At 38.4% G+C, this 26,477-nt stretch overlaps 1 protein-coding gene across 1 annotated transcript; it reads right to left on the bottom strand.

Moving 5' to 3' along the window:
* Positions 1-4,475: 4,475 nt before the first annotated feature.
* Positions 4,476-26,247, bottom strand: SFSWAP (splicing factor, suppressor of white-apricot family; the record flags this gene model as incomplete). The annotated part of the gene is made up of 11 exons (XM_009864477.1): positions 4,476-4,893; positions 5,027-5,099; positions 5,679-5,849; positions 9,003-9,128; positions 9,523-9,788; positions 18,158-18,348; positions 19,862-20,095; positions 22,613-22,790; positions 25,110-25,203; positions 25,560-25,691; positions 26,010-26,247. Coding segments are annotated over 11 exons (1,769 nt in total), but the record flags the coding sequence as incomplete, so codon positions are not given.
* Between the last annotated feature and the right edge of the window lie 230 nt (positions 26,248-26,477).

Genomic DNA, 26,477 nt, shown 5'->3' with positions numbered 1-26,477 from the left:
AGAATTTCTTTTACAAGAAATAATACAAGGTAAAGCTTGGATCCCCAAATTACTCCAGCTTCACTGAAGTAACGTATCATATCTGCCACTCTATGTCACCTGGAGAAGTCCGCGTGTGCCCTTCTCCAGTCTTCCATACTGGGATTTCTCTTACCCTATACCAGGCAGCTGTATTTGTAACACTGTCAAATATCATCAATAAGTCATTGCGCTTTCTATTTAGAGACCAACAGTTTAATACTCAGTCTAAGGAGAAAAATGAGTTTGTCAGCATGCACCTGGATGTGCACCCATTTTGTCTTTATCAGAAAAAACAAGTCAAGGCACATCTCCCAAGGAGGGTATGGCGGCGATGCAGAACTGGCAGATTATTGCCATCGCTTTTGCACTGGTCTAGCAGAGCTTTTTATCATGTTTGTCATGCTACGTGTTCAGGATTAATTGTTGCCAAGAGATTATCATCTTCATTCAAATTAAAGATATTAAATTAATACCATGGACGTTTCAAGTTCACTGGAAGGTAAAAGTGGATTTGTTAAAAAGAGTTGCAACTTGCTTTAAGATTATACAAAATCCCGCAGGGTATTTCCGTACCTGTATTTACCTCCTGTGTAATCCAGAGCAGAGATAATTAAGGGCCAAGTCAAAGACATGCTTTGCATCAAGAATTATCAAGAATCCTTCGATGGTTCAAACAGAACAGCAAAAGCAATAACCACACCAGCTGGCCATCAGGAAGACTGAGACCTAATTAGTGTGTAGGCAGGCCGTAGTTTCCAACATACTGCTCCAACAAAACCTTTCCTTTTATATATAACATTTTATCAAACTACACTTTTGGTGCTGAATTATCTGTCTAAAACAGATTCAGAATATCTTCATATTTAAACAGCAACAGAAAAAAAAAGTCAGCTTTTAAGAGCTGCATTTAGGAGAATTTCAAACAAATTTTCATAAACTCATAGCCAAGTTAATTTACAAAATGAAAATACGGATGTTAGATCAGTGCAGCGCTGTATTTAATGATTTCAGATCATGAGGCAAGAGAAAAATTAGTAAAGAAGATGCTTTAGCATTTTACTAACCTCAATCCACAGGTCTTCTTTGCTTCACGTACTTAGTTGTTGGGTAGGGATGGAAGAACAGGAATAGATGATAAATGCTATTTAACTAAGTAGAAATTTAATTAAACAAGATTTCCCAATAAAACTTCTTCACAGAACAGAAGTTGCCTTAAATACAAGGAAACATGAATTCTAAATGCTATCATTGTTGCCTCATTAAAAAAAGGAGAGTATGATTTTGATTGTGTCTAATGCATGAAGTCAACGACTAAATGTGTTCCTCAATAACTGGCGTCACAGAAAATGTTAAGATACAAAGTTAAAGCAGCAATAGACGTGAAATCATGATCAATGCCAAGAGACCACAGATACACCTCAGTGGCTGTCGACTTCTTGACAGAGCCAAATCGCTCAATGCCAAACCATTAGCTCAGTTCGATAGAAGTCGCCCTACAAGTGGAAGCAAGGACTCTTCACCTGTAGGAAAAAAAAAAGTATAAACTGAGATGGCCAATTGATTTTAACTTCTTTTTTATTAACTGGCTACCCACCAGCTGACTGAAGAGCTAAGTAGGAAGCTGTTGAACACAATTCAAACTAGAGCATCTTTAAGACTACAAATCCACCTCTTCAACTACAATTATACAGATCGGTGGATGAATTCTGCACTGCAAAACATGCTCTGAAGGTAACTGGTACCAGGGACTGGAGGAGAGATGCCTACAAGCACTTAACACCCATTTCACTTCCACTGGACAAAGAACACAGGGCTACACACTACCTTTGCTGTAGCGATGCCTTTGTCCTATCAGCTTTATTTCACAAAGAGAAAGCATGGCTGTAACACCTACAAATATTCAAGCCTGAAAATGATTCAGTGGTTCAAAACTTAGTTTTAAGTACTTTCTCAGTATCGCAGGTGAACTCAAACCTCCAGAGAGAAAAATCTGATTCCTCTTGAGCAGCTCTTACTGCCCGTCAGTGGAAAATTTTTGTTCTGAGAGAAGGTTACTCTGCATGAATACAGGGAGAATAGTTTTCTTGTATAAAACGAACAACTTTTAAAAATACTCATCTTCAAAACGACGATTTGGAACTCCCAAAACAGTGAGGAAAGACTGGCTAGCACATTACAGAGAAAAAGGCCCTTCCAAAGTGCTTTGGAAAGTTAGGGTTAATAGTCAAAGTCCTCCTGGTTTGAAGGACACAGAGGAAGCAGTTCGAAGTACCTACAGTAATGGGTTGCTTAAATTACTGTATTTGACTGAATTTAAGGCAAAGCAGTCTCACATTATAGTTTCCACAAACCTGTGAAATCTGAAAAAATTGAAATTGAGTTGCTGACAACTCGGTCCCTTCCTCACGATTACTCAAAGCCTGTTGTTTTGGTTTTTTTCCAGCTGAAGCTCTCCCTATTTCTTAACTCCTTGTTGCAGCCACCTCAGGTATTTCCCATCCAAAAGAGGATTCTGGCAATACAGCAAGGCGATACAGGACCTCCCAAGGCCCCCTGGTGCGTGGCCACATCACAAGGAGACACCAGAAATAGTCCTGACTGCATCACGAGCTCCATCCATGCTGTATTTGCAAGCACTAACAACACAGCCAGTGCCTGTGAAGATAGACTAAAAAAGTAACATTGATTTCTAAACGTGAACACATACAAAGGAATTATTCTGGCAAAGCAGTTCCAGCCCCTTTAATATGGTGAAAATGTCCATCCTGGTTGGAAAGAGAAAAAAATAACACAATAAAAGCACTACTACTTTTAAAGTTCTGAAGAACTACCCATGAGAGAGTGCTAAATGCAAACAAACCTCAGTAAACAATAAAAAGTGTATAAAAAAGCAGTTTAATCCAAATTTTCCTGGAGCTAAAGGCTCTGTCTCACATCATTCCACAAAAGGGGGTAAGGAAAAAAAAAAAAAAAAAAGACAAGACTTGCTCACAGGGAAGGAAAATATTTTAAGAAGTCATTAAAGCAACAACCTTTCCAAAGAGAATAAATCTGCAAAGCAGCAGCAAAACAAGCTGTCCAGCCTATTTTATCAGAGTTGGGCTTTTTTTTTATGACATGACAAACAACTGGCATCCGAGCTGCCAATTATTTAACCACGGTGAGACTTTTAACTTCATTTAAGAGGTAAAAATATAGGTGCTGTAAATTTTAGCCTGCACAATCTACAACAGCGGCCTATGAAACTTACTGTTTCATCAACACGTACAGAGGAAATGTTCGAACACCAGTTGAAAATTATTTTTGTCTTGGTCAAAACATTACCAATAACTTTAAAATAACTAGGTAAATAGTGGGTAGCATGATCCTACATTACCGTTTAGGTGGCTCTCTTCCATCACAATTTATACGCACAATGAAATTGCTCTGCATCAGACACAGCATTTTATTGTTTTTAGAGTGTAAACTCTGCTAATTATTATTGGCCAAAAATCAGAAAGAAAGCCCATCAATTGTTGTTTCCAATGGTTTAAATATTGTTCTTGCATTCCAAGTGAGCACCAGCAAGTGGTCTGTGTAGTTCCAAGTAGTGAACTTAACCACCTAGTCTGTAAGTAAGTGTAAACTGTGTCACATTAACGTCTCTATTCCCTCTCCAACCTCCACCTACTCTGTAAATTTTGAGAAAATGACTGAGTCACTATAACCACAATCTTTCTGATTACAGATCACAGAGTTTTTTGGGGTCATTAAAAGCCCCAATTCCACCCTTTATGGAATCAGCTAACTGCCAGTAAGGGCACCTTTGGAATATAGGAGCTATTACAAAACCTCTTAAAGAAGCCCTGGGGAAAAACGCACACATGCCTTCTTGCACTCATTTTAAGAACATATCAATTAAAAAAAATAAAGTGTATAACGAAGTATGCCTAATAAACAAACACGCAATTATGCTGAGGCCACAAGCTTTCTGAAAAGTGTTAACTGGTATATGTCAATAAACCATCAGTTACTAAGCACCTTTCTCAACTGTACAAAAGACCAGAAGAACGCAGGATTTCCGCAGAGCGTGCTTGCTGAATGAGCACACAAATAAACTCTTTCTTCTGCAGCGAACCAGAGAGAGTAAGGCACACTGAGACAAAGGGTCCACTGACCATCAGTTATTGACTCCAAAGGGTCAACTCCCCACGTAGAGGCTCAGAGATCTCTCCAAACGATGGACAGAAAATCACATTCCTTGTCCAAAAACCGTCCACTACTAACATCCAAGCAAACACGCATTCTTCCTAGATTGTTCTGTGCATGAAGGAAGAAAAAAAGTACTTCTCGGCTTGAAGGTGGGCAGGCAGGCAAGACAAGTTATATTAGGAAGCAGAAAGTACTGAAGATAAAAGAAAATTAACTTGTAACAAAAGTCAACCGCAAACAATTAAGGATTCCACAAAAACTCCAGCTAATGAAAGATGTTTCCTTCTTTATTATTGTGTAATACTTCTTTCACAGAAACATGATATTTACAAATATACACATATAGACTGCTGATCATAAAATGTTACTGAAGAATTAGTCAAAAAATCAATTTACAAAACCCAAAAACTTTCCAAAGATATTCTGGCTGAAAAAGTTTAATGAAATTTCAAGGAGACGCTTCTGTACAGAAAGATAGGTTTTAGCTCCTCGAGTTCTGGTAATATTAGACGAGTTGTGAACCAAGTGAGCTAAGCTCAGCTGTACATTTGAGATGAGGCAGTTTTTTATATTGTTGTTTTTCACACAATTTCTCGATGGTCAGTTCAACAGGTCTCAGGAGGCACTAGTTTGTATATTTTTGGAAGCTGCAAGCATTGCTCTCACTTTGGCCATAAGATCCTGCAGAAAATAAAAGGAAAACGATCAGCTGAAGCATTTGCAAAGCTCAGAAGTTTGCAAGGTAATAAGAGAAGAAAACAGTATGATAGGCACTCTTAATTAGGCGACATACTCTGAATTTGTTTATTTGTACCTGAGTGATTTTACTCTGCACTGAAGACACAATTGCTGAAGAGATTTGGCCATCTTTTTCCTGAGAAACTCCCCTAAAAAAGTAAAATTAGAAATTTATAGTAAATGCTTTAAAAAAGCCTTTCACCTCTCATCAGGATTTTGGGTGTTACTGTACAAGTCTCATGTTAGCCAACGGTTCTCTCATTCAACCAGAAGCCATGACCAGGCACAGCCAGAAGAATCACTTGTACAAGTGGTACGGAGAAATCTGAACAATAGCCTAGGAATTTCTAACACGAGTGTTCCGTATTCTGTAGAAATAACATCATTATCAATCTTGCACACACACTACAATTCAAACCACTCTAGCAAAATTCTACTTCAAAGAGGTATCTCATTTCGTGAGAGTTTCAGATTTCTAACTTAGAACTAGGTTGCACAATTTTCTGCACCAGTTTTACTGTAGGAGTACGATGAGATATTTCCTCCAGCAGGCAAGAGAGACCCAACGTCCTCATTAGACTGACGCACCCAGTCCTGTCCTGCCAGAGTCTTCTACTTGCAACATGCACACACGACACACGTGAAGAGCTCCTCACCACACAAGTTAGGCCAAAAGACACGCTCACAGTGCATCAGCACTGCAGCATTACGGGAAAAGAGCGTATTACCTGGAGCGTTCCTGGCTGGATTCCCTGCTCTCCACAGGAGAGACACTAGTTGAATGTACAGAATTTTTTTGTGTAGATGGTTTGCCTGGTGACATGGATGGTGAAGGAGACCTGGCTTTGGACTTGGTACGTGATCTAGACCGCCTCTTCTTCTTCTTTTCGTGGGGACTTCTGCGAAAAGAAAATATGTTATTGAAGGATACTTAAAGCAATATTACACCAGCTCAGTCAAAGATACTTTTCACATTTCTAAAAGCCCTCTTCCACAGCATCCTTCCATGCACTCAGCAAGCTTTAGAGCCTTACCTCAACACTGCACTTCTATGGTTGTGCAAAATACTTTCTCAGTAGCTTTTTTATAACATCTGGCAGCCACTAGTACCTGAGGTTCTCCCTTGGAATGCTGCTTCATGGGTACACAGGAGTTACTAGCTAGCAACTGATCATTTGATGGACAACAATGAGAACTCTTTCAGTGGAGATTTGCAGAGTAACTTTACCAGGCGGGAAGTTCCTTCCCAAACTACATCAGACACTTAGAACATAATGAAAAATGCAAGAGTTTATATCCCTTACAACTTTTCGAGCTCATAAATGAAGAAACTACGGAATCATAGCTATGCAAAACATGTACAAGGAAAAATCTACAGTTTGTTGGTTTGCTTTTTAAAAGAAATTACTCCTTTCTTTGTGATCCTATGCACAACACAACAAACTGCCGGCTCAAAATTATAAACAAGCTCTTGTATGCCACTCAGACAGACGTGGACCAAGCAACAGGTTTTAAGTGCAAACCATTATGAACTTGGAAATGAGAGACACAAATGTTTGTCACTACGAGAGCGGGAACAAAGGACTTAGGACTACCTGATGTGTCCATTCTTGACAGAAGGGGAAAACAGAATTAGCCTCCTCATATGCAATATTAAGCTCAAAGAGAATTCAATTAGTAATATGCTAGAGACAGAACTACCAAAATCTTTATACATGGTTATGAATTTATGCTGGTATAATTTACATACCGGTATTGATATTACTGTAATTAAAATTACTACAGTAATGCCTTAATTAGACTTAGGCAGCATGCCACTGTAAGCATCTCTCTCTAGCACACACTGCTAGAAGTATGCTCAGAAAAATGTTGAAGATTCTAGAACACTTTAAAACACCGGAAAACTTTGAGCCACCTATTAAACATCACATTATTGATTCCTTTAATTTTCTTAGGAATTTGCTACTTTAAAAGCAACTGCACTGTAACTCATTAAATTCCATATTAAACACCACTGATGCTTAGAATCAATCATACAAGTATCTGATTTTTCAATAGAATTGAGCATTCAAGACTTAAAATTACAAAACATCCTTACACTTTTTTTTTCATAAACAATCATTAAGTTACAGAAGAAAAACCCCACAGCTCTACTGGCCTCTAACATTTTCATGACTATACAAAAAAAATCAGCTACAAAGTCAGTTACTCCTTGACTAATTATGTACTTTAATTGCTCAGTTTCTTAAAACATCATCATGTAACCAAGCTGTGCACATATTTCATACCTAACTCTCAATAAATCTCAGCAAACGTTCATCATGCAAGAAGAATATTTTATGATAAGCTTTTCCAGTGGTTTTCATCTCAGATCATGATGAACAAACATTGTAACAGCTGAATGTATGTGTCTACCATTTTTCTATTTTTAGAACCATCCATTTGCTATAACTTTTTATTTAAAACTTAAGACATTTCTAGGTACAAAAGCTAGCATAACAGAACTATGCATATTCTCTGTGGAGAGTAATTCACTGCAGTCAGATTAAAACCCTTATTTACATTAGACTTCTTTTTAAAGTGACTATGATGGCAACTGAGCTACAGAACGAGCAAAAGAAGAAAGACTTGTTACATTTACTCTGAAGGACACCTCATCCTACAAGCAGTCAGCCACTAACTCCCAAGCAAGACTCAGTAAAGTATAGCTTCCTAGTTCTTACGTATTTTCTTCTGGAAATCTACCTAAAAATTTACACGCAACGCTGGCTATTCAGCATAACAACTGACACCAGATTAATGCCACAAGCAAATGTAAAACATTGTAGTATTTATTAATTTTAATTTTCAGCCCTCTGACAGTACTGGATTCTAAAGCTTGCCAGAGCTGCAGAATATCCTCATCTATGTTTAATTACAATATTCTTTCTCCAGTCCACATTTTTTGCACTGACTGTAGCACTTTATTGTATAGTGCTCCATTTTCCTGTTTGAGGCCTAACGGAAGTTTGTAATTTCCATTTACATTAACAATATTGGTTAAAGAAGTATCTACTTTGTTTCTCAACTGTCATTGTAACTTACCACTTGGAGTGGTGTAAGACTAAAAAATGAACCAGTTGAAGTACACTGATGAAGTTCTCAATTATACATATCACACGTCAATTAATTAGAGGTTGTCAAGAGATGGACGTTACCTTAAGAAACAATAGAAATTTCTTAACCACAATAAAGTGATCCCTTTGCTTCTTATTCCACAAGAGATATGGAGAAATAGGTTAAAGACTAAATCTTCACTGAGAAGCAGAAAAATTCTGTTCAGTAGCTTCAACGTGTTTGGGGTTGGGTACACTTCAGGTGTACATATACAAGCATGAAAAATTTTCACTTCGTTACACATTGAAGACACGACATGCTGCAAACATTAGAGACACAAAACATTTCAAAGCCTTCTGGGCACACGCTTCCAGATGTTCTTCTGCAGTCAGTGAGCTGAAATAATGGTTGGCATGCCATCCTGGTTCTGAGAGGTTCACAGAGACTATATGCAAGGTGCTCTCAGAAAAAGGCACCTCTTGATTCACTTTTCACTTCCTCTCCGCTAAAAGCAAAGAATATCGTCTGCTAAACTGGAGTTTCCCTTTACTGGGGTAGATAGGAGATGTTAACCAATCCCTGCAGGAATAACGTAATACCACTGACCTCTGTGCAGAGGCCATATAGCTTGCACAAGCACAGCACGAGAAAATGAGCCAGTAAGAAGGAAACAGAGAAGTCCAGATAAAATCTGAACTCACACAGCTAGGAGATGGGAGCATATCAACGTTGGCTGACTCGGTTGTACATTTAGTGTTCAAACATACGCAAGAACAGTGGAAGAAGAACGAGCGCTTCCATTTATTTTTTCTCCAAAGAAGTATTTGTCTATCAAGGTAAAGCTTCAGAACATTAAAAAGCTAAGTTCTACCTAAGTGGTATCCAACACCTTAGGCAAGGCTTAAAGTCTCGTATGACGCCAGGACATAACCTGTCCCAAGACCGAGTATACGTACTTGGACCGTGGGCGTTTCCTGCTGTTTCCAGGACTATTACTAATGCGATAAGCTGTTGGAACACTCCTTTCATCTCTCCGCCTTTCTGGTGTGTGAGCCCTTCTCCTAGGTGACCTTGATCGTGACCTGAACAGGAAAAAACATCCAAAAGTTTGCTTTTTGTTACTTATCACTTTCATTTCAGTGGAACTGTGCCAAGACTTGTCAGCTGCATAAAGATTTCTTATCCATCCAAGACAATTTCCTGCCCAACAGTTGCAACTGACTGGAATCGGTTTGGCTTTGAACTGCCTGGGCATTTACTGGTACAAATTTTGTAGTTAGAAATTAATGATTCGTTATTTCATTGAAACTACTTTCAAATACCTTCCTTATTTGAGTATATTTATTTACCGTCTTCCAGGTGTCCATACCCTTTGCAGCAGGTATGAAGATGCTTATATAATGCAAGAAGTGCAGAGATGTTTTAAGTGTTAGCCCACACAGAACTCTAAAGAATATGTTTGGTTTCCACACCCACCTTGAATGCCTGACAGTTCTATAGGCAGTGGGAAGCGAGTGCTTTGCTTTTGAATGTGTTCTAGATCTGGACTTAGATGATGAATGATACTTGAACGGTGATCGAGATCTCGTTCGAGATCTTTTCTTGTGTTTTTTTCTTTTCTTCTCTTTTTCTTCATCCCTAGGAGGATCTTTGCTTTTGCTTGGAGGCCTTTCTGCTTGTTTAACTTCCAAGGTGGTTAAAGTTCTGACTGCAGTCACAGGACAGGGTATACTATTGACACTCTGAAATCACAAGTAAACAATAAAGTGTTGTCAAAGATGCATGTCAATTTTTAATTGGAGAAAGTCCTCTAAGTGTGGACAATACATAAGTATCTTTGGTCCTTTATACTAAACAGGGGGCCACATCTATTCCTGTGCATGCCACATACAGGTACATTCTGACAAAGAAACTGAAGATATCTGTCTCCGTAGTCTTGCCAATATAGAACATAGCTTTTTTTTTCCCCCCAGAAATGCTGGATAACGAGTACAACAGTGAGGAATGTAATAACTAACAATCACCTCAGATTTTTTGACTCATGAAAGCATGTGAGAAATACATCCATCTTAAGAACGTAGTTGTTAAATCAATAACGATCTCACCTCACAGGAATGCTTTAAACCCTCACAGTGCTGCATCAGGAGTACATGAAGTGTGCGTAAGTAAGGGCAACACCTTCAAAACGTGCATCTAGCAGTATATTTAAGGGAGGCCTACACAGCTCCCCCATATGCAAGCTGGGATATGCACGTTAAGACTGTCAGTTTAACTAGGACATAGTTCTGAGGTTTCATCTTCAGTTTTGAGGAGAAATGTGTTCTAAAAAATGGGTACTATCAGACACCTTTTCATCCGTTTATCCTTTTTATTTAAAAAGGTATAAACCTGAAAAAAACAATCAGGAACTACTGACATTCAAAGTTTTAGTGTCACTTTCACCCCTGAACTGTGCGGTTTAGATTACAGCCTAAAGGAAAACAGCAAAATGAATGAGTGCCAATACAAATTATTTGCAAAATAAATGTTTTTGAGGGTAAAGGGTCGGGAAGATCACAACAATTATTAATCTCAAAGATAGAATAGGCCCATGCACAATTCATGCACAGTAATTCTGACTGCAGTCAGTTAAGCCAAACACACTAAACTCCAATAAATTTTCAAATTATCAGCTTGTACCTGAGAGAATTTTGCTCAATACCTTGTTTAGAACAATTCAAGCCAGGCACTATAGATATGCTGCTCATTTCAAAGCCTGTCATTCCCCCAGCTGCCATTATCAAGGCAAGTGGAGAAATCAGTTTCCCTCTGTCGTAATTTCTGCTCCACCTGGTCTGACACTTTCACTGTTCAGTACAAGGATGCTTACCGTGATCAGAATAAAAGTTAATACATTAAAACCTGAAATAACAAAATCAGAAAGAGATTATGTTTTCCTTCTTTTTACCTTTCTCCTACTGTGACTTTGTCATGGCAGTAATTGACCACATTTGAATAATCAGAATTCCAGCTTTGCTTGAAGTCAGAGAGCCCTGACACTATTCTGAGCTTTAACTGATACCTGCTACCACAATATTTACAAAAACAGCAATAAAGCAGTACTAAAGTAGTTTGATTCAAAGATTCTAAACATTTTATAGCATGATCTTTTGAGTGACTGGTTTACCAGCAGCCCATTTGCAATTTAATTCACTTGGCAAACCATATATAATTGCAGACACCTCATCTACGAACTTCAGAGTCCTAAGAGACCACAGCAGCCAACTTTTGTTCCTTGACAATGTTATTCATCTCTTTATAAAAAGTGTCTTAGTCTTCACTTTGAACACTACTGAATATGTAACACACCAGTTTGCCTTCTAGTAGGCACCTCTAATAGCTTGAAAAGAAATAGCTGTAGGCAAAGTAGAGTTAAGAGGAAAACAAGACAAGGAAGGAAAAAACAACAGTTTTTGGTGCCCAAGTTCATTTGGCTGCATAAAACATAAGCTGTCATACCACTGCCAAAAAGGAAGTCAATAAAAGAATGACACATTTACTTCTAGCTCCCACAAAGAGATTCTCTCAGCAGCCAGAACAAAGAACCCCACGATGCTAAGCACCCCTACGTATCCACCAAAAGCAGCAGATGCAGAAACCGCAGGTTCTCCTCAACGTTCAGGCTGCCTGAGCTAAGGGGAGCCAGCGCTGCCCGGGTACCTCGGAGGGCAGCACAGCCGCAGGCTGCCGGGCTCGAGACTCAGACACCACTGCTCCGGTTACTAACGAATCGGGTTTGGAAAGCCACGCAGAAGTAACTTCAGCTACCCCCAGGTGAACACGCCGGTTCTGGAGTGCAAAGCAACAGCTGACACACAGGAAGAAGTCACCCACCAGTCCAAACTCAAACGAGGCACCGCTCAGGTGACACTTGTCAGGTCACAACTGCACGATCAGCTGCAAACAATGCGCCGATTCCTACTCAGGGCCTTCAGGAAAAAAATCACCAGCAAAATGACCTGATTCACCATCAGAGCAGAACACGGAGCTCAGTGAGAGAATGCCAGCAAGTTGCCAGGCCACAAAGAAACTTTCTAGCTACATAAATAACGCTGCTGAATGAAAATATTTGGAAAAAAATAAACCCTTTAGTGTTTGGCAAATAGAAAAAGCTGTCAGTGGCTTGTGTTTTCACCAGCGAAAGCTGATCCAGGCAAACTAAAAGGAACCAAAATTGGAGGCATGAACGCAAAAATAAATAAATAAATCAAGCACAGATACTTGGAGGTTATTAAGCATTTCCAAAAAGCAGAAACACTCTGTTGTACTGACCAGGCTCTGAGAATCTGCAGGCTAGTAGAACACAGTTTTGGTAAGCACGTCAACAAACTGGTTACCCCATGAATGTTGTTATGCATCACAAGCGATGAGAGTTGTAAATCTTTTGAGACCCTTTCTTAGAAGTTACACTGCTCTCAGACAGCATAAGTGTGTGACATTTTGTTTTACGTTTTTATCTTTCCTTTTGAAAAAGCAAGATGAGGGAAATTTCCAAAGACACACCTCCCCTTCCATGCTGAACACAACACTGATAAATTCTGAAGAAAAAAGTAAAGTAAGGAACAAATGGCCCTGAAATATTCTAAAGTATTTTTCTTTTAAATACTTATTGGAGAGTTTTCATTAGATGACTACATTTTGCTCACAGACTGGCATTAAGGAAATATGATAACAAAAAATTATGTTATACATTATTATTCCAAAGAAGCAAGCAGTAATAAATACAGCCTACTGCTAAAGAAGAGTAGGATCAACTGCAGCGCTAAGTAGGAAAGACGTACACTAGCGACAGCTATTGATAATCCTGTTACGCTTGGCAAAACTTGAATAGCATCTTATTTTCAAACACGGCACACTTTTATTTCACTTGTAAACAGACTACTTTCCACAGAAAAACAAAAATAAAACTGTTACATACAGGACAGAAGTAAGGATAAGCTATCTAAAGAAACAAATGAACAGGGCTTCAAAACCAGAAAGATGAAAGAGTCAAAAGAAGTTAAGTTTTGCTTTGTGCTATAGAATCTATATTCAGAGGCACAACAGCAGATGACAACTGGGACAAACCATTAAAATAGAGTTTCTTACAAATCATGTGCTTGTCTGGTTTTGCAGTATGAGGACTGTGGATTTCTCTCCTTGTTTAAAGAGGGTACTAAGGTTTATCCAGGTAACAGTTTGGGTATAGCCAACTGTTTCCCACGCGTATCAGAGCCCTAGCACGCCCAGAGTATTTCTGACATAGGATAAAATATGAGAGATTAGCAGAATAATCCATATTAGAAACCCATTGGACACTTCTTAGCTAAATTGTGCTTTGTGGACAAAAATCAGACTGCACTACACTTGCTGAACACCTGTCACTACATCAAGCAACTTCTTTGCACAAGTTCCATACACAGCCAGTCACCAGTGCTGGCTCCTTCTATTTTTGTCAGGTATTACCAGCACCAGTAGGTTCTGGGAGACGCTTTATCACTCAAATTACTTTAATGGCCACTTATAACCTATTTCTTTGACCAAGAATGCAGGTCTGCAGGTCCTCCTTTGACATGGACAGCAGGCAGGGGACTTGACTTACACAAATTATATTTTCCAAAACGGTTTGCTGGAAGCAATGATTTGGCAGCTTAGATTTTCCCTCTGCAAGACTCCTACAACCTGCTACCGTTATCAACCATTGCTAACAAAAACATTAAGCAAATGTTCCCTAGCAAGACACTGAATCATGCCAATTTTCTTCTGTGAGGTTTGGCTGCACACAGATGGAGAACTGTGACTCCACAAGAGGTTTTTTTCCTTTCTCTTTTTCAACCTTTTGTTCCCAGATGCACCCAAGATCAATGCTGCTCAGATGGACAGGGTCAAGGACAACTAAGAGTTTTGAACTTACACATCTGTAGACAAAAAACCCCTTTTAACCCCTGGAAAAGGTGGCAAAAATGTTACAGGCCTATTACACCAAGTGTGCTGTACCAAGGCCGGCTCCCAAGGGTGACGTGTATTCAGAATCCATGTGAATCATGTCCGTAAACACAGGGGAGATGCCACCCAGGGGGTGTTTACCCATGGCCTGGAAAAGGGCAAAGACTTCACCAGCTACAACACAACTGGAAGATGATCGGCTGTGGGAGCTGAGCTAAGCTACAGTTTCCCAACTGCTGTTTGGAGGAAACGTTACGTGTAACCGTATTGCTGCAACGCAAGCGGGAGCCGTGAGGAGCCATTTGTGAAGAGCTGAGCTGCTTCACTGCTCAAACTCATTTTTCAGTCTTTTGTTCCTCTTGCTCGATTTCACTTCAAGGAAAAGCAGGAAAGCACATAAAAGAAATAATTCTGCTATGGTAAAAGTAGATCTGACTGTTTTTAACATTCAGCTGAAGCCAAAAAAGCTCAAAAGTGCTATCTTCTGTGCTATCGACTGCTCTTTACAGGCAGTTAGTAGAATCAATTTTGTTTGGAGCTATAACATATACCTGGGATTTCTTGAAAGAAGTGCTGGTACTGAGTATCAGGAAAATCTGACAGAGGTCAAAAAAAAGCTTTGCTCATTTAACACATTTCTACACGATGCGATAAGCAGGTCTTCAACACAAACGTATGCTGTGTAGGCACACAGACAGCAGGACTAGTTTTTATACAGTTATTAGGCAGGACTAATCTCATGGGAGCTATGCATGTCCCACAGACATTCTCAACTCTTCTTCATGCTTTATGATACGTGTCAGTCACTAATCCATTCCTGAGACACACCTGAAGCTACAAAAATCATTTCACTACATGAACTCTATGAGCACTGCGTATCAACCTTTGTTTCCTGGACTCCTCAACGGATGCTCCTTCCTCCAAAATAGAGGATGAAATATGGTAAGTGACATTCTGGGTGGACTTAAATATTTAATTCTTTTCCTCAGTTTTCTGAAATCCCAAAATACAACACTGATTTTACGTATTTCTCTCTTGATTTTTTTCTACATTTTTAAATTCCAGCCACTGTGGTTACTTCTTGTTACTTCTGCAATCACATGTTTTAAACACATCTTTTTGTTCCTGAAACATGGCTGAAAAAGCTTAAAAACACCCCGTGCTACATATTTATAAACTGATTTAGACATCGTGATGCAGCTTACTGGATTCTCAGTCAACAGAGGTTAACAAATCCACACTATGATTTCACTTATCTTTTTCCAATAAAGTTCCTTGAATCAAATGGGCTGTTACGAGCAGGCAAACGAGGCGAGCAGAGTAAAAGGCAGATTATGCCTTGGAAAGAAAGTAGATGGAAGCTTTCTCAAATAGGGCAAATGGAGAGACAACAGCTGGAAAACCATTCGTGTTTCAGAAGAAACGTTTATACGTAAAAATCAATATGCATATATATCTATAGAAACATAAAAGAGCATGTCAGTAAGCAAACTACGCTTAGGAGCAATATTACTTCTAAAGATGTTATGGCATTTTAGACTGTTTGTTAATGTAGTACTAGCGTTCCAAACAAAAGAGTCAATTTTATTTCAAAAAGCAAGGTCACATCAGTAACATTTAAATATATATTCAAAATGCTAAATAAACTTCTATTAAAAAAATCATCTCCAAATCATTTCTATTAGTAAAAAGCAGTAAAGCTAGCACTTTAAAATTCTTAAACACACTGGGTTTTTTTTCTATATGAAGAAGGGATGCCTTCTTTGAAACTGTATGTATGTAGGAGAAGGAAAAATAAGTTTTTAGCAAATCGGTTTGCTGAGAAGTGGGACTAGGGCTCAGTTTCTGTTGAAAAGTTCACTTGCTTTTTAGTAAGTTCAGCTTAGAACTCCAGCAAGTTCAGATGTGAGTGAGGACACTCATCTGCTCTTCTGACATGGAGTAACTGAAGAATTATTGGTTATTTCAGGCACTCTTTTAAAGGAAAATATCAAAAGAACCTTAGCTTAGAAATATCTACGTCCTTGACAAATCCCCTTGAGAAGGAAAGCAGAACTGCAAGTCTGGGGAGTTTTGCATTGTCATTATTGTCTCTTTTGAGTTCACTCTTCAATCTGTAACTGGAAAAATGTGATGAATGCTTGTGCCAGTCAGGGAAACTTTGTCAGTGGCAGCAGTGGGGATCTCAGAGGATCTCTTCTGGGATGTGACCACACTCGATTCACATATTTGCTACTCTCTGCTGATATGGACCATCTGAACTGCAGGTTATGTTTCTTTCAATTGTCTGTTCTCCTGAAAGCATTTTGAGGTGTAATCTATAATTTACTTGAAAAAAAAGAAATCAAGAACTGGACAATGAATTACTTGTTAGATACTAGAATTCCTTGTGGGAAATGGAAAGCCACATCATTCATTTCAGAGGATCTCTTCTGGGATGTGACCACACTCGATTCACATATTTGCTACTCTCTGCTGATATGGACCATCTGAACTGCAGGTTATGTTTCTTTCAATTGTCTGTTCTCCTGAAAGCATTTTGAGGTGTAATCTATAATTTACTTGAAAAAGAAAGAAATCAAGAACTGGCCAATGAATTACTTGTTAGATACTAGAATTCTTTGTGGGAAATGGAAAGCCACGTCATTCATTCTTCCAATCAGTTGGTCACAATCAATATCTGAAATTTTCCATCAGTATCCAGAGATGAAGTTTTGTTTGATTAGTGCAACCAAGAGTGATTTACTGGCTTTTCTCAAAGCAATGTAATTCCCAAACCTGGAAACCGAGGTTCTACTTCCCAACAGTATTTGTAATTGCAATGTCCATGAAAGGTCTGACTGCAGCAGGATACTGCAACAACACCCCAAGCTGCATAAATTTCCAGCCCTATTTAGGTTAAGTTTCAGGAAACGACACAGTTTACACCAAAACCCATTCCTACTTCTCCTCCACAACTGTTTACAGATCTTGCAGTGAAGACCCAAATCTAAGGTGATTTTGCTGCAAATGGATTCTGACGTTTTTTCCTCCCTTAAGAAAAGAGATCATCTGGACTTGGTGGAAGTGTCTGTACAGGTGCTGGAAACACAGACTCCCCTGTATTTTAGCAAGCAGGCATCAGATCATACTGGATCGGAATGTGCCTATGAAAAAATGATGCTTAGGCTGAATAAAAATCAGTGGCACTCCTGGAAGTAAAATTATCACTTCCTGAGCTAGAACAAGCACTGCACTGGCAGACAGAGAGAGAGAAAGGCTCAGGGAAAAAGCTTAAACAAGGGGAAAATTAAAAGAAAGAAAAGAAATGAAAGGAGAAAATAGCCTATTGTCCTCTGTGGATAGAAGTTAAGCAATTAGGAACTTAAATGGAAAATATGCAACATAAATGGAAAAGTTTCTTCAATAAAGAACCCAGCTCTGCTGCCAAAACCTGCAGCTGCAAAGGAAAGCTTCCGGACAGCACCACAATGCATGAACAAATCAATACGCCATATACATAGAGTGGCTTGAATGTTATGCCACTCTATAAATTTAGCTTTATTTTTAAAATCGTATCCTTAAAATAAAACAAAACCTAACTCCCATACTGAACTTAGGCCCAGAACTAGCATTCTAAGCTTTTAAGGGGTTTACATGAAATGCTCAACTAGTTGGTTCAATAACTATTCATCTCAGTTTCATACCAGATAACCTAATAAAGAAGTCAAACAAAAAAAACCAGCAGAGCAGGTGCAAAACAGGTCTTGAAGTAAGCCTGTGAATCATATCTGAACTTCAAGATGTTTACCCACATCAAAACACACATTAGGTAGGTAAATATCACTACAGATATCCAAACACTCTTGAAAGGTAAGCGTTCAAATGCACGGCCCCTAGTACAGAGTTAAAACTTGGAAGCTCATTTTCCTTTCTGTCACTGGCTAACTGAGCTCTCAATTATCCATCATATTTCCCTACCAGTTCTTTACCAAGAGATGAGAGACACAGGTAAGCAACTGAAAAAGATTAACGGTGTTTAAAATTCGAATTCCTCCCCATTTAGAAAAGCTCCCATCTCTTCAGTCAACTTGGTAGCGTCTGTCAGATTCGCCCTCCACAGCTAAGTTTTCTGCTAGCTTCATGGTAAAGAAAAATTTCATCTTACCTCATTACTGAACGAATTCTCTTCAATCTTCTCAGTTTCTGTCTCTGCCAGAGGGTTTTTCAGGGTCTGCAAAAACAGTGCAGCTTTCCTCTTGCGCTCTGCTTGTAGCTGCTTTTCTTTTGATTCTTTGGAGGCCTGGGCAAGCTTCTCTCTTGCTGCAGCTGCTAATCTATCCTCTAGTTTCTGTTTTGCTAAGGGAGACAAGCATCAAGCTTAAAGTGAGCCATGCTTTGGGAACTTAGATTTCCTTGAAACAAACACACACACAGACCCCTCCCAACACAAACAACCAAACAGCCCCTCCAACGATCCTCAAATCTTTCCAATACATCCATCCAAAGACATCATAGGGACATATCAGCTTGAAATTACGAAATTTCAAACATCTTAATTCACAGACATGTAATTTTCTAGATCAAAAGCAGTACAGATGAAGAAAAAAATTTTAAGCTGGAAGAAAATGACACGAAAATCCAATCCTGACAATTCAGAATACTTGTCCTTTTCTATTTAGAAAAGCTATCTCAAAAAGCACTGTAGTTTCAGAAGTTTTTTCTTGTACTTAATAAAGCGATGCAAACTTTCCATTCTGTTTTCTACAGCTCTGATCTTTACCTTACATCTGCCAGCCCTATTTACAGACATCTGAAAATGTTACACAAAGGGCTGCTCCAGAAAATTTCAGAAACTGTTTCACCACTGTTACACCCAACAGTTATTGTTATGTGATTATAGGAATTTATTTAACTATGCATCTAACAGATATTTTGTCCAACCTTCTTCATCCTACACTTCTTCTGCGTTGTGCATGTACAAGCCAACTGGTTTTTCGTCCAACTGCAGTTTTTCCAAGACCTAACTTTTCCCAAACATGTTTTGCACTTCATTTTTATTATCATACAAATATTTCATATTTGCTTTAGACACGAATTACTATAGCATATTTTGTACTATTGAAGCTTACAAAGGAACTGCAAAAAAAAAAATCATTCTGAAAATGAAAAGTTAAATTCCTGTGGCATTCTCATAGGTATAAGAGAAGTAGTAAGTTTAAGCTCATCAACACTGACAGCATCTCCACTTTATTAAACCCTCCCTGCTGTGAAACAGCCTTGGGGAGGAATAGGGGAAATGTGATCCCTTTAAAAGATCTAATTCATTCAAATTCACACAGCATTCCCTTCTGCCCTTACCCACAGAAACGGAGTAACAGGAAAAACCCACACAAAGACTTAATGGCATTGCATTGTAAGAATAACAAAACACCAACAATGTGATACAAGTCTATATGGGAGTGCTACAGAATTGAAAAATAGCTTGAAGCACTTCATTTTTCTCTGGAGAAAATGACAAACAGACATGCCTCTTTCTAGGCTCTGTTAGTGCAGTCTGGAAACTAGAAGTTCAGTGTTTTACTCGAAGGCAGCAATGGAAAAACAGAGTAAAATTCAGAAGGAGTACGCATTCAGGCAAAGTAGCCAACTCCAGCGTGTTGCAAGTCTGTTTTTAACTGAGCAACCAACCAAGATTTCATTCTTAACAATAAGCAGGAAACTGTGGGAAAATAAGGGAATTCTGACTCCTGTTAGCATGACATAGTGAAGATTCAAAATACCTCCAATGTCATACTTAGTCACAGGATAGTTCTGTAGTTTGCCCAAAGGACTCAATCTTTCATTTTGTTTTCAGTGTAACACGAGATACCTTGTTTAGCTTCCAACTCCTCCTGCGTAAGTTGAGGTTTTTTCTCTTCAGCAGCAGTACAAGGAGTGGTAACAGCTGGAGTATGGTTTGAAGCACTATTTGCATTCTCTTGGCCTTCCTTGCCCTCTTCCTCCTCCTCATCACTGTCGTCATCCAACTTAACACGGTTTTTCTCCAAAGGAAGAAGGTCATTTTCTTTGGCCTTGATTGCAAAGCTTATTGGAGCAAATGATGCTGTGAATGAACGGATGAGATTTTACACATCATTAGACGACAGCTGAAAGCAGATTGAATTTCTTGATTTTACCCACTACTCGTGCAGACTATGCCACAAAGGAAAAAAAAAAAAGAAGCATAATGTAAGAATGATTCAAGTTAACTGTTTTGGTGAAAGGGAGAACACAATCTTTTTTCTTTTTAAACAAATGTTGGAAACTTCATTTTCCCTGTGAAGATCTACCTCAAAGTCTTTAACTAGTACTTCGGTAGCAGCAGAGTAAAAAACTAGCACTGTAAACCAGCTCAGGAATCACATTTTCTGAGATAAACAATTTCATATTCTGTCCCAAATAAATTTTAGTTTTAGTACTTCTTTTCCCAGATGAACAATCTACTCTTGCAGGCTGAACATGAAAATGCTCTGTGCTCAGGCTCCTATGTGACACACTACAGAATGATACGGTCCCTTCACACTAAGCTGATGGTTTGCACAACAATAGCATTTGGCAGACTCACAGTATTTAAAGACTTATTTCCATTTATATGAAAATTCATTACTTTGGGGAGTTCACAGCATTTCATTACAGGAGATATAAACGCAAAAGATAAGTACTTTTCCCCAAACATCTTCGCTAGTCTTGCTGTAGCGAGATTCGGGGCAACTATTCTTTCCAAGCAGCACCTACTACTCCAACACAAAAGGACAGCACAACATACTCATGTCAGCACACTCGAAGGAAAAAGAATGCCTGTAAAAACACGGAATACCACAATGAAAAGGAAATCACAGGTCATTTCAAGCTAGTTTGTATTAATGGATTTTCAAATAATATTAAGCATAGCTAATATATAACTATAGTTAAGTCCGAACTATTCCTTTTGCCTTGCAGAATTTCCCTTGGACTGTTTTTTGAGAATCATTTCCAGAAAAAAAAATTGAATTAAATCTCTAAACTGTTATTCCAAAATGCAACTTCTAAACTCAAAGAATGGAATTTCTCAGGCATCTCAAGTTAAGCAACCTACTACCATATGGTTTTCTGCAATATTTATCTTTCTCAGGATGCCTTTTGCATATATATCCTGTAAGATTTCAATTAGGGAAATCTGAATACCGTAATTAAATTACATACTAAGGTTTATAAAATCTAAACTTTGCATCCTGTAAATCTGGTGTAAGGAAATAGAGAACTTGAGAATTCACAGAGAGGAGACACTATAATAGTGATATTCCAACTTTTTCACATGATGAAACAAATCCTAAAATGGGATTTTACTTCCAGAAGGCAGAAGAAAAATCTAATGTGGAAGTTAGGCCTGTGTTGCAGCCAAGTACTGTATTTAGGTTACAAGAAAGTGGGATTTGTACCATAGTAGAGGAAATGAAAACATGTTTATAAAGAATAGGATTGTCATGAATGACTCACTGGTTACATTCCATCATCTAAATTGGAGCAGATTATTATTATTAAAGCATGGGCTCCAGTTTGCTCTCTATTAGTAAGAGAACAACTAGAAACAGTATCATCATCTGCGGTGCACGACATTCTCTTAACAGGGCACCTTTGAGAATGGACAAGATTGCTCCTTCTCTCGGGAAGCTGCTCAACCTGCACAGAGAAGAAACTGCAGAGTATGGACAGCGACACGTCCATGGCAAAAAACTTGGAGTTTGCAGTCCATGAAGGGAAAGAAACTGCAGTCAGGAGCTGAAGAGAGAATTGCAAGGGACCACAGGGAGTAAATAAACATCAGCAATTAAGAAAGCCTCTGAAGTGGGCAGGAAGGCAGTGACCATCCATGGGAACACACATGTGGAGCGCTCTTCCTATTTAATTTTTTTTTTTCAGTGGCTTTCAGTTCTAATTAAAATATTTAATTTTTCCTGGTTTTTACAGGAAAGAAGATATTTTAAGATCTCTCTTCCTGATAGGCCAGGAAATCAGTTCCTGGATATAAGTAACAGCTTCTCCAGCTGAGGAGACCAACAGCATGTTTGCTGACTTGGTTTGACTGGCTTCCAAGAGATCTGCCCATCTTGTCCCTCTGCTGCTATGACTGCAAGAGGAAAAACATTCCACTTAGACAGGAAAAGGGTTTTTTTCTTCCAACATGACTAATGGCCAACACAAGAAGACGAAGCAACTGAATGCTAAGTCTAGTGTACTTCCTCTGTATGTACGGTTTTAAATAAGATGAATTCAGAAGGCGTAACTTCTTTCTTGCACAAAGCTTGGAACTGTCAAGTTTAAAATAAACAAAATAAAATTCTACTGGGGTCACTGATGAAAGCCTTCAACTTTGCACAAAACTGAAACAGAACAATTTATACTGCTTCAGACTATCAGGTATTTATGGTCTGACAGAAAGCAAATTACTTATTTCAGTCCTTTTTTGATGCTTCCAGTGAAAATATTTTCCTCGTGATGAAATTCTTTAACCTACTTTTCCCCGCTCGCCTCTCCCACCGCATTTTTCATTTTTTAAGTATACGTTAACAAATATTTTCACATCCAGCAAATGCTAACATACCTTTCACCAGTTTACCATCACTGACAGCTTTAGAAGGGGGAATATCCTTTTTAGCTCCTGGAATTCCCTTAGCACTTGGCTCAGATGCATCTTCAGGTACCTGTTCATCTGGAAATTGAGTCTCATTTGGTGTGTCAACGGCAGTATCTGCTGGAACATCTTCAGATGAAGATACTCCCTTTTGAAAAGAAATGTGCAAGCTTACTAAGCGAGTAGTTCATGAAAGAATTAATACGGTGACGTGGAGCTGCAATTTTGCCAGCCACTTCAAAAATCACACTGTCAGCTAATCCCATACCAGCTGATTTTACATCAATAAGCATTCATGACCAAAAATCTGCTTCTTAAAAATAATGGACTACGTCACATAAACTCATAGGCTGCAAAACCTACTGACCTACAGTAAGATGTGTTTTTATTTTACTGTAAAATAAAATATTCTTCATCTGGTACACTTTTGCCAATAGCTGTTTTAAAAACTATGTTTTTAAAATTAGACCCTAAAAGCATACACATTTTTTCCAAAATATATTCTTTTAGGTCTTGACCTCCAGAGTCCAGGACAAAATCCATTAAAATTGATTCATAAGGGACAGAATGACATTTTTATGACATTTTTTCCCAATGTGCAATTGTATGACCCCTTCTTTACAAAATCAAGTTTTACAGGGATCAACACAGGTTAACATGTTTGACTTGTTCCAACATTTTGTTGAAGAACACTGGGTCTACCAATGTTTTCTGTGGCAATAAATTGATATTGATGTGCCGAGATTTTCAGAAGAGTGCAGAATTACCGGCTCTACTATTACATGACTGCATCATCCAAAACTATCTCTAAACTCACAGTATAAAAAACTTAAGCAGGATACTGTAGAACATTAAAAATGTTTACGTGGTGAGTCAGGCAATGGCATTAAGTAATTAACACTTAAATGAGCCTCTCTCAGTAAATAGCATGGTTGCTCTCCACTGCTGCTGTTAAGTATACTTAGTGTTGAAATACCAGGTATTGAAGAGGTATTTCCATTGCTCCCTGCAGCCATTCCCTGACCAACAGAACTAATTTCCGAAAATCCTCAAAGGGGAAAAACACAGGAAAACCAAGGACTTCATCCTGTATTTACTGAGGCCAGTAGTACAATTTCTTATTAACTTTAATGGCCAAAAGGAGAACAATCAATTGTGTTAGTTGCCTATATGTACATTACTAAAACATAAAGATAATATTGAAATCATTATTCTAAAAAATTAAAGAGAATGGTAATATCTACAAAACCATGCAGTAGAAAAATATGCATTGCTACACATGACCTCAAGGGACTTAAACCAGTTTCTGCTTGCTTCTTAGCTGTACTCATTTGAACACTTAAAATAAATCCTTTATTATTACACTTTGGTTAGTGAACAATTTCCCCCCGCCCCAATAGATGTTAACAAGTCCTTATTAATTATCTAAGTATTATGAATTCAACTCACTAATTTGCAGTTAAGGAATTCTAGAGTAACAGTGATCATTGTGATACAGTACAATTTTGCATGTAATTTATCAACTGAAAAAGATAGTATTTACCACAGCTTATCTTTAAAAACACTGTTTTCGAAACATTTTTCACTATTAAAACAAAACATTAGACACAAGTGTTTCAAACAGCAACCAATACTGAATTTCTTCATTTTCCACAAAATGATTTTGAGGAGTTTACCCACAGGCCTACCTTCTTCAGTTTAAGGCTCCCCAATCTAAGCCTTGAGATGACAAATGACATAGGGCCTAAAAAAAAAATAGCTCTTTCCCATGAAAAGTTAACATCAGATAATGTATTGCTGACACTATTTGCAATTTTCTTTTCAGTAAGAAAACAATCTAATGAGATTAGCTAACAGGAGAACAGTTCAAAACAAGGATGCCAAGCCCGGGTATCATCTAACGACAAGGACTAGAAGCAAAGCGAGTAGGAAACTGATGTGAGATTCTGAAGCTCCGATATTGTTTCAGTCAGTCATGACAGGACTCTGCTTTAACATAACCTCCCTCAGAAAAAACATGCCAGAAAAGCAGTCCAGCCTCTGTACTACTGTGCTGTGAAGAACCAGGAAGCACACAAGGAGACAGGCTTCTTAAGAAGCTATATCTAACCTTTCTGACAACATAACACCAATCCCAATCCTACAAAGCTCTAAACATCCACAAACTATATATTCCCTTGGACAGAAAGCCGAAAGGTTTTTCAGGTTGCCATTTTATATTACAGCCACACCGCGTGGCTCCTTATACTAAAAAGCAAGAACTAAATACCACACCATCTCACATACCCTTATTTAAATGCTATACAAAACTAAAAAAGCTACAAAAAAAGAGTTTGCATCCTTTGCTGAACAATTTCTCCATTCAGTGCTCCATATGCAAAAATCTCATCGTAATACAACAGATAAGTAGGTCCTTTTCTCACTTACATTGCATTTTTAAGATATGTATATACAAACATATATGTACCTGACAGTTGTCACTGCTCTCTTTTTGAAGGAAGAACTGTTTTTTAAATTCATAGTAAGCATTATACTGGTGCCATGGCTGCAGGAACTCAAACCTGTTAAAAGAAAAATTGAATATGTGAAAATGCATATGAACACAGTAAATACCAATAATCCTTTCCCATCTGATTTCCTCTAATGAGTGGAACAGTTATTTGATGTTTGGAAGCACTGTAACTGAAGCCTAAATTTGCAGACGATACACATTCAGAATATGTCTTCTAGAGACGTTTTTGTTAGGTTGCTTTTTATCAGGATTTGGGCAATAATGCTTTGTCAATCCTTTAAGTAGATCCCTGAATCTCAATTTCACAGAAGGAAATCATAGTACTTCTCTAGACCCACACGTCCTGGTAATATATTTAAAAATAAGAACCTTTAAGATAGAAGTTAAAATAACATCTCCTCTTACCTGAGATCGTTCTTGGCACGAACACTGGTTTCAAATTTTATCCCATTCCTAGCAACATACTCAGCCAGCTTATCAATAACAGGTTGGATATCTGGGGGTGGAGGTATAATGGCAACCACCGGAGCAATTGTGCTGAAAACATCAAAAGTACATTGGTTTTATAAATAGAACATAAATATCTCGCAGACTCTTGCTTTAACAAAAAATCCACATTGCAAAGAGGTTTGCTGTCTGGTTTCATTATGGAGCTAAAATAGCTTGATTTTCTGTCATGCAAAAATCTTCCTAGTGGCCGAGTAACAAAACCCACTTACAACGTCAAAGACCAAGGTGGAAGAAATAGTGGCAAGTCACTGAGGAATCACCAGTAACACAATCTTTACTAAATACTTCATTTTCAAGTGCAAGATAGAGATTCTTCCAACCAGCAAGCAAATCCGCCTGGTGTACCTTGTAGATGTTGTGGTAGAAGTCAACCCACTGCTGCTCTCCGTTGTGTCCGGAGGAGGGGGAGGTGTAGTACCGGGCGGTGGAGGCACCGTGGCTACACCTGTAGTGCTTGATACCGTCACCCCTGCAGGCAACGTGTTGTAGTAGGTCGCAACATCTATTCCTGGAGGTGGAGGCGCGAGGCAATAGGTTCCATCAGGTAGCATATAGTAACTATAATACATGGCTGCCACAGTGGCTATAAAAAGACATAATTAAGAACAATGTTGTAATTAGAAGAAAAACATCCAATTAAAAAAAACCCCAACTGTCAATACAAACACAGTGAGAATCCAAATTCACACAACACACTACGAAATGGCATCTGATTTTTTGTATAAAAAAACGAAAACCAGAATTCTCCTATTAATACATTTAAGATGAATAAGGGACAGAATCAGAATGTACTGAAGGTCAGTGAGAAGCCAG

The sequence above is a fragment of the Apaloderma vittatum genome, unplaced genomic scaffold, assembly GCF_000703405.1.
Source record: "Apaloderma vittatum isolate BGI_N311 unplaced genomic scaffold, ASM70340v1 scaffold10202, whole genome shotgun sequence".
Taxonomy (NCBI): Eukaryota; Metazoa; Chordata; class Aves; order Trogoniformes; family Trogonidae; genus Apaloderma; species Apaloderma vittatum.
This window is presented reverse-complemented; position numbering and strand designations above follow the sequence as displayed.